The sequence below is a fragment of the Haemaphysalis longicornis genome, unplaced genomic scaffold (genome assembly GCF_048455015.1).
Source record: "Haemaphysalis longicornis isolate Haplotype H1 unplaced genomic scaffold, Haemaphysalis longicornis Haplotype H1 scaffold_14, whole genome shotgun sequence".
Taxonomy (NCBI): domain Eukaryota; kingdom Metazoa; phylum Arthropoda; class Arachnida; order Ixodida; family Ixodidae; genus Haemaphysalis; species Haemaphysalis longicornis.
The window spans coordinates 21,161,044-21,175,467 of record NW_027526245.1 but is presented as its reverse complement, the minus strand read 5'-3'; the positions used below and the strand labels follow the sequence as shown (position 1 = coordinate 21,175,467).

The 14,424-nt window shown below is 47.8% G+C and overlaps 2 protein-coding genes across 2 annotated transcripts in view; both read left to right on the top strand.

The window, feature by feature from the left end:
* Positions 1-14,424, top strand: part of LOC144164798 (neprilysin-1-like) — a 508,128-nt gene that overhangs the window by 249,648 nt on the left and 244,056 nt on the right. The window contains exon 8 of the mRNA XM_077695065.1: positions 2,184-2,276. The gene's annotated coding sequence lies outside the window, so the exon portion shown is untranslated. The remainder of the gene's footprint in view (positions 1-2,183; positions 2,277-14,424) is intronic.
* LOC144164995 (uncharacterized) lies at positions 11,951-12,934 on the top strand. Its single transcript, XM_077695177.1, has one exon. It carries the CDS (start codon positions 11,974-11,976, stop codon positions 12,874-12,876), a length of 903 nt encoding a protein of 300 aa, XP_077551303.1. The 5' UTR covers positions 11,951-11,973; the 3' UTR covers positions 12,877-12,934.

Genomic DNA, 14,424 nt, shown 5'->3' with positions numbered 1-14,424 from the left:
ATTTTTCATTTTCTATGTTCTCTGAGCGCAGTAACCACGCGAAACAACGGCACTGTACAAAAAAAGTGCAGGTGACGTTTATAAAGAATTGAGAGTGTTTGTGTATCACGGCAGTTTGCCAAATCGAAGTAATATATGTGGAAGATATGGATGTATTCTAGATGGTGTCCCTGAAGGCCTTCACAAGGGGCCAAGGATTCATTCAAATTGACAACGCATTGGAACGTTTATGCTATATTAAACCATTATTAAAGATAGAAACCATGAAGATATTCCATGATATGTTGCCTTCGGAAAATACGTTCTAACTTAACTTATTCCCAATGTAAAATATAATTGGGGGAAATGGGCAGTACCTAACGCGAACAGATAGTATATACGGACAACTCTACATTATTATAAGGTAATAATAATAAGAGGACCTGATGGGCCTTGAGAACTGTAGACTATGCGAAATATTTCGTGTTGCTGTTAGGCGAGTGGTAAAAATATCTTCAGAGAGAAGGTAAGGCACTAAATAGAAAACTAGAAATTACAGGTTTGACGCCCCAGAACGGGTGTGGAACCGTTCCTTCCATTCGTTATGGTTCGGGTTCACTTTTAAAATGTCAGAAAAAAGACGGATTTGGTTAGCTTCCGGTTCCTGTTCGACATCCTGCATGACAGCGATGATGATGACACAAGAAAAGACGCTTCTTGTGTTCGGAGTTTTGCCCTCATTCCTCGCTTTATGAAGCCGATGTCTATCCTTTTGGGGTATTCCGACGCTGTCAACAATAGGGAGGGGGGGGGGGGGGGCGCTCAGCATTTTTGTGAGAGATTCATTTCCTTTCGCAGCGAGTTTACAACTTGATCCTTGACGCTTTGACTTTGGTTGCCGCTGCTTTGACTTCGACACTCCGCCATTTGATTTTCGCACGCAAGAAATCTTGCGAAAACCTTTGTCGCTGTTGGATGAAGAATATTTGACTTTTACTTCTGGGAGGAGAACTGACCTTAATATGAAATGAGTTTGTCCGTGCCAAAACGCTTTTCTAAAATCTAGAATGGTGGGAACAACTAGACCGTTATTATAAATTACTGGAACGAATGAATGAATTAAAATTACTAGTTGCGTCCCTTTTGAATAACCTCTTCTGGAGCCATGTTGCCAATGGGATAATACTGAAATTTTTTAAATGAGTGAGTAAATGGTTAGCTACAATGTGTTCAATCCATTTACAGCAGCGCGATGTCACAGAGATAGCGCAGTAGTTCTCGTACAAGCTTTCGCTCCTCTTGGTTTGCCTTGAAGTCATCAGGCAGTACAGCAGACATGACTGAAGCTTGAAGGGAAACCGCAATAAAATTTCCCAAGGATACAGCACATCGCCTAAAAAATAAATTCCCGATAGCATCGGGTTCTATATGTGTTACGACATTCGTGTTGCGCAAAGAAATTCTGGGTGTTTAATTATAAAAGGGCTTCCAACATTTTCTGTCTTTTTTTAAAGCAGAATTTATGTTGTGACAAAAAAAAACTCCAAAGAAGAACGACACGCTTCTGTTGAGGTAAACTATAAAACGCTCCCAGACAACGTAATATTTTATAGTAACGCTTTATAATGCGCATTGGCGGCAACAAGTCTCGTTTTCTCGCGGATACAATACTCAGCCCTTGTACGCAGCGACATTGTGAAGGGCCAAGCGCGACAGAATAAGATCGTAGCAGAAAGTTTTAGATGATAATTCTGGAGTAAGTGTTTGGGGTAAGAAAAGGGGAGGAACAATTAGCCTGTAACTTATAGCGCCCCACCCTATTCGATTTTGTGAATTCTGTCTGGGATGAAATCACCTGTGCATACAGTAATCACATATCACGATCAAAATGTGCCGCGAGAGAACCTCAATGCCAATATGACGTCCTTCCATGCTCCGAAAGCTAGAAGGCTACAGTGGCGATCGCGTACGTCCCTCCGAAAGATACTAGAGATTACTCTAACGAATGCCGAATGTCAGCGGTGGTGAGGTCGTTGAAAACGCTTCCGTGCGGTGCGGTAACAAATCTCGTACTCAGGAAGCAGCATTTTGAATGTACGTGTGTGTCGCTACGAATACCATTCTTTTTCTCATGTACGCATAGAAATATCAGAGGCAGCGCTTGCGTGCGCAGAAATGCTAAAATTTTATTCCCGCCTTTTCAGCTTACGTTGCCTGTGGAAGAAGAATGGGAATATGAAGAAACTGAAGATGAAACCTCGGAAGAAACCGAAGTAGTCCCCGAATATTTCGGCGATGTAAGTACTTGTCACAAACTGCAGGCCAGGCCCTCAATTTTTTACATTGGGGCGGCCGACATGACGGCCTCCCCGACGAGGGTCGGCCATTTTGCGTTGCGCTGTGAAATCCGGGGTCCCAGTTTGGCTTTGTGCTCGCGTCCTTTGTTTCGCCGTGCCTGCTACGAGGACAAAAGTGAGCTGCGACATTCCAGCGTGCATGTGCAGGGGATGACGTCACGATCGCTAGCTCGGACGCGCGCGTTCGATCGTGGCGAATTGCCGAGGGCCCCGGGTGGGGGGAACAGAGGAACAATGGGGAAGACTTCGGAGTGGGTCTACGGGACGGCCGGCGGAGGTTACTTAAGCGAGCGCTAGCGGTGGCTGGAGGCAGTCGGCTGGAGATTCTTGAACGTGGTACGCGGGAAGGGTCCGCTGGTGACGCGCTTTAGCGGGAGTACGTCGGTAGGCTCACGACGGATCGACCAACGCCTCGGCTTAGCGCTTGAGTTCGCCCGTCGTCGCGAGTCCCATGGCCGACCAGCTTCCGCACCCCGGAGCCCCGAAACACGAAAGCGGCTGCCCGGCGAGGCCGGCTCCACCTCGTCGTGACTTTCCGCCGTTGAACCTGTGGGTTCTGCTGGCCTCATACAGACTTTCTTTTGCCGCGCCTCGCCTTCGTAATTTGTTTGTTGCATCCAATGTAGATATCCGCCTTCTCCTGGTTTTTTCTGGCGTCGCTTGCAGTTAACGGGTTGAGAGTTCTTTTTTTGTGTCGTGTTTGTAGTAATTGTGTTGGTGAGGGTGATGACGTTGGAGGGCATTTCACGTGTCGTGTACAGCTTGCAGAGCTGCTAGATTTTTTTATAGTAAGTGCTGTTGTCGGCAGTTAACCATGTTTGTCCTATAGAGTGTTTTGAGTGTGACGTAATTGTTAGTATTTTTTGTAGTTGCGTTGTCGAGGTTTAAAAAAGTGTTTGCCTCTAGAGTGTTTGCGGGTCGCGTAACGCTGTCTGAGTTATGTTTTCGAGTTCCAAGGTTAAGGCGTAGGCCACGGTGGATCGAGTGCCTCTGTAGTGGCCGCCTTGTGTATTTGGTTGTCCTTTGTTGTGTTACTATGGAATCGCAACGAGATTATTGGAGGTCGAAGAATATTATTCCAGGCTAGTGACGTTATGGCCAAACACTTTCCCTATTATTATAAGGTAGCCCGTACGGCATTCAAAAGAAATGAAGGGGTACATTTGCAGCGCTGGTAACACAGTTAGGCGCTGCAGGATTGTAAAAACAAAACGGAAGTTTGCAAATAGAAGTCATGCTTTGCGGCAATATCTTTGTCGCCAACTAAGAAAAGAAACGAAGAGGCAGTGGTGTGGCAATCTATGGAAACGATAAGTTTTACTGTTGCTGAAGACTTTTTTATAATTAATGAAGGTACCGAGTGTCTAACAATGTGTTCAAGAAAGCTTACAATGAGCACTATTTACACACCTCCCACTGGTTATAAGAGAACATTTTACAGCTTCTTAGAGAACCGCTTTAAGTCGGTTTGCGCCCGCAATGATCCGTTTATTATGAAAGGTGATGTAATTATAAACTGGAGCCCGTACGGTGCATGCCCGTCCGCACTGAATGGTTTACTGGCCTGGTATAACTAACTGTAAAAACGATGAGCGTACAAACTGTACCAACCGTACCTGGCAAGCTCATGCGGTTCCTTCCGCCGTAGACGAAAGAACGCGCCAAGGTACCACCAAAAAGGATTGCACCAGGTTTTTTACCCGCAAAGTATGGGTCATCTACCGCATCCCAATGTCTTGTGGCAAATGCTACGTAGGACCTACGGGACGGTGCATACATGACGGAGCGTGGAAGCACCGAGCAGTGGTGTCGTCACTTGCGGGGATGGGGTGAGGGGGAAGGGGCACCTGGCCGACCATTGTAATCGGTTCACTAGGGTCCCAGCGTTCGATGACAAACGCAGGTTAAGACATGGAATCGACGAAAAATTGGCGAGGGGTATCATATCTACAGGGAAGCCGAAACTTGTGTGATCACGCCTTTGATTGATTTCACAGAAAAGTAGATACGCTTTTCACGAGGGCGCGTGCGCGATACATAGCTTGACGTATATGTGTTGGTGAGTAGATCCGACAGGAAAAGGTGTTGTGTTATGTTATCTTTCAATGCTTGGCATACGCGAAGACACATGGTATTAGAAATCTAGCGAGCGTACTGTCTGCCTCTTTTTTCGCTAGGGGAATTTAGAACCTTCAAATTTTCGAATATTCCTAATATGGTGTAGGAGCTCAATAAGGCTGAATTTTTAACGGCCCAGCTATTGAAGCTTTAAGTTCCGCTTTGGAGCGTTGCTAGGAAACTATCATCATCCCCCAACTGGACAGGATGAAACTGCTGCGCGTGAGGGAAAGTAGCGAGGAGGCAAGTTGCCCACAAGCAGATGATAGGAGTGCGTGCCTCAAGAAAACAATGTCTCTAGAGAGGTTACAACCACGTGGCGGCCTCAACGTAGCCCGCACAGAGACGTCGAGGATAATGACGGCCGTCTTTGCGGCGGCAGATACTACACTGCAAGAGTCTAAGGACGACACTATCTGTGCTAACGCAGCCCAGAATATCATCGTGGTTAGCACCCCGAGTGAGACTAGGGCTAACAAGTACGCAACAATACGGCGCCTATGCGTCGGCGAGAGAGAGCACGAGGTGTGTGCATACTTATCGCCGTCAAATGGCACGGCCAACGGAGTAAACCGCGGCATCGCACTTACGGACACGTACCAAGACCTACAGAAGAACATAGTGAATGAGGCCAACCCGCTGGCACTGGACGCGCACAGGATTGGCAATACGACTACAGTAATAGTGGTGTTCGAAGGAACCAAGGTCCCAAACAGCGTTAAGTACGGAGCAATCCTAGTCAAGTGCAGCCTGTACCGCCAGCACTACGAGGTGTGTAGGTGCTGCGGAAAGATAGGTCATCGAACGGATGTGTGCCCCTTCCCGGAGGCCAAAGTGTGTTATGCTTGTAACGCGCCGAATCCCGGCCCCGACCACGAAGGTGAATGTAAGCCACGATGTAAACTATGCAACGGCCCACACCCCACCGGGGCGGCGGGGTGCAAGAACCGGTTCAAGGTCCCGTACGTGGTCAGCGCCGCCGGTGGGAACGAAAGCACGTGGAGCAGCAGCAGCAGCAGCGAGCATTAGGCTTAGCGGATTTTCCGCAGCTGCGGACGAGGGAACACGTGATAACGCCGGTGCACGTGCCGGCGCAAGCGAAAGAGCCAGCTGCGGACAGGCGCAGCCCCTCACGTCATCGCAGCAGCAGCCGCCGCCGCTCCAATAGCCGGCGCCACAGCGCCAGTCGCAGCGCCAGCCGAAAGGGTCGGGAAGCACGATCGAAGGAGCGTGTCGCGTGGGCCGATATATTCACGCCGCAGACTCCGAAGCCAGCGCCCTCTAAGCTGCAACCTAGCCCAGAGATGATGGCACTAAGGAAGGAGAATGAGCGCCTGAAGACCCGTATCGCCGAACAGGACGCTCGAATGTACGAGATGAACAGGAAGCTGGACTTGCTGATAGCCGCCCAGCAAAGACCACAGCCACCAGTGCAAGAAGCACCCACCGTCGGGAAGATGGTGGAAGGGGAACTAGAGGTGGACGAGTCGGAATCCCAGGCCAAGCGACGAGCAACGGACTCACCCACAGACGGCAAACGAATGACGGCCCTACAAAGACTAGAAGAGCGCTTCAACAGACATGAGGAACGATTCACCAGGTTCGAGGAATCCACCAATAGGCGCCTGGCGGCGCTATAATCGTTCGGTTCATCCGTAGAACGAAGCGGAATGCCTTTCTCAGCAAAGCAAAGAAATCAAAACTGGATGCAAAGAATTTCGGGTTTCAGTCTTCCTCTACGGTTTATGTGAACGAACACTTAACACGGCATGGCAAACACCTGCTCGCTGCCACAGTGCAAAAAAAGAAAGAATTGGGCTGGAAATTTGTGTGGACTGCAGGAGGAAAAGTGTTTGCAAGGAAAGAGGAGGGCTCACCTGCGCTGAAAATTTTTAACATAAGCGACATTGAAAAGATGAACGAAGAATTGTAGTGTGTAGTCTTTCGCAAGCCTAGTACTGTGATTGTCTTGTGGAAAAATGGACAGCCAGACATCATGTAGCTACTACGATGTGGCGACTTTTAACACATCTTTTCCATGTATGCCGAATCAGCTCAAAATCTTGCACATAAATACGCGTAGCATCCGAAATAAACAGGAGCAGCTTAGTGACTTGTACGCATCCACATCCCATAGCTTCGACGTTTTAATGTACACGGAAACATGGCTGACAGAAACGGAAAAACCACCGTATTTTCATGGTTACTATTACAACGGCCTTGTGCGGCCAAGTGGCCGGGGCGGTGGCGTAGCCATTTATGTTAAACAGTCAATGAGGCACGAAGTAATTTCGGAGTTTTCGGTAATAACTAATAGCGTCAAGTGTATGTTGGTACGTTTAGAGAAATTAATAGTGACGGTTATGTATCGACCACCTATGGGTAACAAACGTGAATTCTTTGACTATTTTGAGCGTGTGCTCGCTATGTTAAGCCGCTTGTCTATGCCTTTCGTCATCATGGGGGATGTCAACATAAATATGTTATCGGGTGACACTTCAGCTATAAATTTTATTGAAATCATGCACTCATTCGCATGCAGAAACCTTGTTACGGAAGCTACGAGATTAACTGAAAAAAGTGCCACCTCAATCGACATATGTTTAACGAACGTTCATTCACCTGACTGTTTTTCTGGACTACTAACTGTTGACGTAAGCGATCATCTACCAGTTTTCTGTTTGATGCCAAATGCGCATGTCAAACACAAAACGAAAGTGAAGACCTTATCTCGAAGCATCACTGCTGCAGCCCTGCAAGCATTTCGCTCACATGTTCAATCAACCGATTGGACATGCGTATTCCAGCGAAAAAACCCCAATGCGGCATACGAGGCGTTTACCGAAAAGTTTATGGTGTGCTATAATCGAGCATTTCCAATCACATCGCGAAATTGTAAATCACAACGAGCTAGGAAGCCCTGGATTGATGGAAGGCTGTTGAAAATGATCGACACGAAACATAGGATGTTTCACGCTTTTGCTAAGTCAAAAAATCCCGAGGCCTTGTCTGAGTATAAAAAATATAGGAATAAATTGACCACAGAACTGAGGCATGCGAAGGAAGCGTATTATGGTAAGCTGTTCACTACGATAAAAAATGACCCTAGGAAGGTCTGGGAAGAAGTGAAGAACCTAATGTCTGGGAAGGAACAACCGCCACAAATATCCATTCAGAATAGTGCAGGTATCCTATGCGACACTGCAGCGGCAAATCAGATGAATGAGTACTTTGTCACAAGTGCAGAATACAAAAATGATAGTAATGTAGTTCCTTGTTTTGTGTCAAACGAGTTTAGCCTTGCAAACTCTGTGCAACTAACCCCTGTGACATCGGATGAAGTATTGAAACTGATACAGCAGATCAAGAATAACGTAGCTGCAGGTTATGACGAGATAAAGCCGACTCCGTTAAAACACGTAGCTGATATTATAGCCCCAATAATTGCCCATATAATCAATGCAATGTTCGAAACTGGAATTTTCCCCGACCGCCTAAAGATAGCGCGTGTGTGTCCTGTTTTTAAAGGCGGTGATAAAAGTCAGTTCACTAATTACAGGCCTATATCTGTTCTTCCGGTTGTGTCAAAAGTATTTGAAAATGCAATAAACACGCGGTTGCACAAGTTCTTTAGCAAGTACAATGTGATCAATGAGGCTCAGTATGGATTTCAGAAAAATAAATCCTGTGAAAAAGCTCTGCTAAATATCAAACACGAACTAATTAAAAACATCGAACAGAGACTATACTCCCTTGGTTTGTTCATTGATTTTAGAAAGGCATTTGATTCAGTATACCATGATGTCTTAACCCATAAACTTAGCAAGTATGGTGTACGTGGTGTGGTTCTTGACTTACTGAAAAACTACTTAATAAACCGTCGTCAATATGTCCGCATGAACAACAGTGCATCTGCTTATGCAGATATAACTAGAGGAGTACCGCAGGGGTCAATACTCGGTCCACTACTATTTATAATTTACATAAATGATCTCTGTGAAATCCCATGTTCTCCAAAGCTAATTATGTACGCAGACGATACGAACATTTTCTTTAGCGGTACATCTATTCTACAACTTGAACACCACGTTAATAAATATCTCCACCAGCTTTCTGGATGGCTTAGTGTAAACAAACTTCAACTAAACGTCAGTAAAACCAAATACATTGTATTTGCTCCTATTAATAAGCCGCGTTTATATAATTCAACCATTTTGTTTGAGGGCAGAAAAATTGAACAGGTAACCAGTCAGAAGTTTTTAGGTGTATGGTTTAACGAAGGCTTGACATGGAACACACATATACAAAAACTAACTATGGAGCTTAGTAGAACTGCTGGGTGTTTATACAAACTGAGCCCAGTTGTACCAAAATGGCTACAAATGGAGTTGTATTATGCACTGTTTTATTCGAAAATGACATATTGCATCATGGTATGGGGTACTACGACACAAACGAACTATCAAAAACTACTGATTATGCAAAAAAGAGTCCTGCGAGCCTTCGAACAATATCATGGCCTCATCAGGGACTTAAGAACTAAGCCACTTTTCGAATAATACTCAATGTTAAAAATAACACAACTATATTACTTTAGGCTTTTACAATGGGTTCAGAAAAATGATCCTCAGAGTTTTCAGAACACACCAGAAAATAAGAATTTTAATTACAACATGCGTCATCTGTACAGGAAAACCCCAATAGTGAGGACAAATCACGGTAAACAGCACGTCGAGTACCAAGCACCTGCCTTATTAAATCGTTTACATGGTCTCATAGACACCAGTCATATTCATTCTAAAGCCCAAATGAAGTCCACCCTTTTATGCCATGACATTGAATATATGTAATAAAGTATGTGTACTTGAATTTTTTACTGGTTAATGTGTATTGTATGATAAAACGTATGTGAACGCCTATATTATGTTTGTTGTGATGTTCTACTGTGCAATTGTGCGAGTTTTTAAAAGTATATAAGTGACCTTTTTTCTCTTTTTTTTAAGTGAAAGCCTATGTTTTCTAACCTCTACTCTGTTATTGCGTGAATTTTTATTGTCTGTGTTATTGTGTGAAATGCTGCGATATGATATTTCATTATTGTTAATAAGTGCCCTGTTTGTCAAATGTAGTTAGGTGCAGAGGCCCTTGTCAGGCTGCAAAGCCTATAGCCTCTGCTCCCGTCCCTGTAAAGACTCAGGACAAAATAAATTCTTCTTCTTCTTCTAGAAGCCACAACGGCAAACATCAACGCCCGCCTCACAGAACTCGAGCAAACGTGCCAGGCAATGCAGGCCAGTATCCAGGTGATCCAGAAGTCGCTGGTACAAATGCAGGCACCAATCGCAAGCCTCAGCGCCGGACCTCACCACCCGCAACCCAGTCAACGACCAACATGGCCAGCGCAACATTAGCCCCCAATCAAGAACTGGTGATTTGGCAATGGAACTCGAACGGATTTCACAGCAAACGGGCATCCCTACAGCAGTACATCGGACAGCTATTCCGTCAACCGGACGTTATACTGCTGCAGGAAACACACAGCGAGACCCCCCGACATTGCCGGGGTACCGCTCCCACGCCAGCCCGCCCAGCGCGAGGACAGCTGGGAGGGGCACAGGCAAGGGAGTGTGTACCCTAGTGAAGAAGGGCATCACCTATATTGAGCACGCATTACTAAGCAACAGCGCCATCGAGCACTGCGCAGTGGAGATCGTCACGGGCAGAAGAAGGAAGGAGAGCACCTTCGTGGTCAACACGTACAGCAACCCTAAGCACTACCAGCAGAAGTACCAGACCTTCGTTCACAAGGCGAGCCAGCTGGCCAAGGACAACACCACGCTGCTCTGCGGAGATTTCAACGCACCCCACACGGACCTGGGCTACCCCAAGACGACCGCTAAGGGACGCACCCTACTCGAGGACGCTGCGGACGCGGGCTATCAACTGCTCAACGACCCGGCAGCGCACACTTGCCACGGCACGTCGGTGCAGCGGCAAGTGTCTTCTATCTTCAGGAGCTAATCACCGGCTGGAAGATGGCGCACTCGTCTCGGCGCCTGCGCATCTGAATCGTCCAGGAGGATAAAGGCTCATGCACTCCGCAGCGACTTCGCAGTCGGCGGCAAGCGCTCGGCACATGCTTACGCTTGTCTTTGCTGCAGGTTTCGCTGGGTGAACAGCACTCGCTGGGGACAGCTGTCCGAGGTGTTGGTTGCGCGTTTTTGTGCTTTTCAACCATACTGGAGGCCCTCGCCTAGCTTCTGTCTTCAGGAGCTAATCACCGACTTGAAGATGGTGCACTCGTCTCGACGCCTGCTTATCTCAATCGTCGAATAGGATAAAGGCTCATCCCGTCGGCAGCAACTTCGCAGTCGGCGGCAAGCGCTCGGCACATGATTACGCTTGTCTTTGCTGCAGGTGAGGCGTGGTGTTCACTGGTTGTTATTTCTTCTTCGCGATACTTCATGCTTGCCACCGACTGCTGAATTTCTGTCTTTTTGTGATAATATTGGAACTGAACTGTGGTAAATGTAAGAAAGTGTTGCCTAACGAAGAAAAATATCAATGTTGTGTCGAATGGAAGCAAGGTTTTCATTTTGGTAAAAAAATGTGCTGCCGTCGCTGAGACTACCGTGTCGGAAAAGGGGGATGATAAGCGGGACAGTTGGCAGTGCCGTGCTTGTAAAGCACATAACCAGGCATCGACGGACGCTTAATCTGTACCTGTTTCAGCATCAATTGCTGAATTATCAGCAAAGATAGAAGCTTTTTGTGCCGCTGAAAGACGTCATCAGCTCCATTGTTCTAAAAGTTGGTCAGTTTCTTGCGCTGAAAACTACTGTGAATGAGCTTCATAAATCGATGCACAGCGTGGAACAGCCTGTGGATTTCCTCTCAAAAAGGTATGAAGAGATGCGTGCTTCAGGAGCATAGCGCGAGGTAACCATCGACAAACTGGAGACGGAAGTAGCATCCCTGTGATCTCTCGTCTCTAAGCAGTGTGAAGAAATCTCGGATCTCCGAAAGGCAGCAAACGATGCTGAGCAGTACAGCAGGTTGCCAAGTATGAAACTTCATGGTTAGCCACAGATACCTAAAGAGGACCGTATTTCCTTAATCGTTGTTTTGGCGTAGAAGCTGGAAGTGCCGTTTGAAGATTCTGATGTAGAAACCATTCACACACTGCCAGCGAAGCGTGGAGGGGAACCTGTAGTGCTCGTTACGTTTGTGAATAGGATGTTGAAAAAAAACGGATTAGTCCCGCGCAAAGTTGAGGTCGCTCGTTGAAAGCAAGGACGCCCTGTTATATTCAGTTTCGGTTTACTTTTATGTTCTTTCACCCCCAGGGGGTGCGTCTGTTCTTTATGTATATATTCGATGTGTTAATTGCAATAAACGGCTTTCGTACGGTGGTGCTGCTGGTGCTTACGTCCTTAGCAAACACCACATTGGCGACGAAGATGGGATAACGACACGTCAGGCTACCTTCTGCATCGAGTGCCGTCCGGATCTGGCCGCCATGAGTTTCTCTGGCCTTGCTCCGCCGCCGCCCTTCCTCCCGGCGCCCGGCCGTCCGTCACTTCCATGGGAGGAGTGGGAGCAGACTTTCACAGTCTACCTTCTAGCGTCCGGAGCAGCTGAGTTCCCTCCAGAGCGACGCAAGGCCATTCTTCTGCATTGTTTGGGGGCGGAAGGGCAGCGTATTTACCGGACGTTACCTGCAGGGTCAAGCGCCGCAGAACCGGCAGTACAAGAGAAGCCTCCCGCACCCGCTACTGACGAGTACGAGTCCGCACTCATCGCCTTACGGCAGCAGTTTTCGACGTCGTGCAACGTCGTCGTCGAACGTCATCGGTTCCACCGCCGTAGCCAGCACGCAGGCGAGTCCGTTCATGACTTTGTTGCTGCTTTAAGGGAGCTCGTTTCGCATTGTTCGTTCGCTTCACAAGATGATGCTCTGAAGGACCGATTTGTAACTGGCGTTGCTTCCAACCGCGTTCGTGAACGGTTGCTGCTCGAGGGTTCCTTCCTTTCATTCGCGAGCGCAGGGCGAATCGCCCTTCAGTTTGAGCAAGCAGCTGAAGAGCTGAAGGAATTTTCTGCCTCGGTCGAGCCTGTTTCTGTACGGCGTCGTTCCCAGTATTCGCATTCTTCACGAAAATTCAATTCACAGCCACAAGAGCCTTTCCAGCAGAACTTTCCAAGCGCGAGCGGTTCACGTGCGCCGCAGGGGCCCCGCCCCCCTCGGCGACACAGAGATAGCCGGTCCGTTTCACCGCACTGTTTCCGATGCGGCTCGCGGAATCACCGCGCATCAGCGTCGCAGTGCCCAGCGCAGGGAAAGAAGTTTGTTTTGCGGTATCAAGGGCCACTTTCAGAAAGTATGCAACCGCAAGCGACAAATGCAAGGCAGGGTTCGTGAAATTCGATTCGATGACGATGCTTTGTCAGATGAAAGTTCTGAACATGTTTTGACTGTGGGGCATCCCGCTTGCAGCGCAATTTACATACAAGTGCGCGTAGTGGATGTCAAGTTGGCGTTCCTTGTTGACTCAGGGTCGTCTGTTTCAATTTTGTCGGAGCAAGAATTTCGTCGACATTTTCAAAGCGGTTTGCTCCAACCAGCTCCCCACGTCACCTTGTTTGACTATTCTAAGCGTCCAATTTCCGTCCTAGGCTGTTTCGAGGCAGACGTTCAATTTAAAGGGCGCTCTGCACCACTTCTTTTCTACATCGTTCGCCAAGGAACCTGTCTGATTGGCCTTGACGGCATTAAGGCCTTAAATCTTTGAATTCTGGGCTCCACTCTCGACTGCCTGCACACGTCCGTTGCCCCGTCGCCGCGTGTCAATGACCCAACACCTCGTCACATTCCAACGCAGTCAGTAGAGCAACCCAGGCAAGCAAACCTTCCGCCAGCCTTGGCACACGACTTCGGTTCACTTTTCAGTCCTGAGTTGGGCCTGGCTAAGCGGTTCACACATCGTGTAAAGACTCGGCAAGGCGTGCAGCCGGTAGCTTCGAAGCTTCGCCGTCTTCCATATTCACTTCGGGAACCAGTCTCGAATGAACTTCATAGGTTGTTGAGCCGTGACATCATCGAACGCATCGATGCTTCTGAATGGGTTTCGCCCATTGTTGTCGTTGACAAGAAAGATGGCAGCATCAGGATTTGTGTTGACCTTCGGGAGACTAACAAGGCTATTGTACCAGACAGCTTCCCGTCGCCTCATACAGAGGAACTTCTTCATGCTTTGGTAGGCGCGACACACTTCTCAAAACTTGACTTGGCTTCTGCCTACCATCAGGTTCTTTTGCACCTTGACAGCAGAGACCTGACAGCCTTCATCACACATGAAGGGCTTTTTCGGTTCATAAGAGTTTGTTTTGGGTTAGCTTCTGCCCCAGCGGCATTTCAGAAGATGATGGCCACAATTCTTGATGGCTGCCCTGGTGTGTTGTTCTACATTGATGATGTGATAGTCTTTGGCAAAACTGCAGAAGAACATCTTTCCAACCTAAAAACGGTCTTGCAGAAAGTCAAGGAGGCAGGCCTGAAATTGAACGACAAATGCCTCTTCGACGTTCCAGAACTTTCTTTCCTAGGTCATAAGGTCACGGCGCAACGCATCTCGCCGCTTCCAGAGAAAGTTGACTCGGTAGTTAACACTCCAGTGCCAACAGAGGTTGCCGCCCTCCGTTTATTCCTGGGTCTGGTAGAATACTACTCCAAGTTCGTTCCACGCTTGGCCCAGGTGGTCGAGCCTATGTGCGTCCTGCTTCGCAAGAATGAGCCATTCATATGATCACCCGAGGCAGATGGCAGTTTTCGGAGGGTCAAGAAAATGCTCTCTTCAAGTACAGCTCTACACATGTTCGATCCCACACTTTCAGTCATCCTGTCAACCGACGCTTCCGACTGTGGGCTCGGAGCTGTCCTGCAGCAGCAAAATGGCCACGAGCTCCGCAC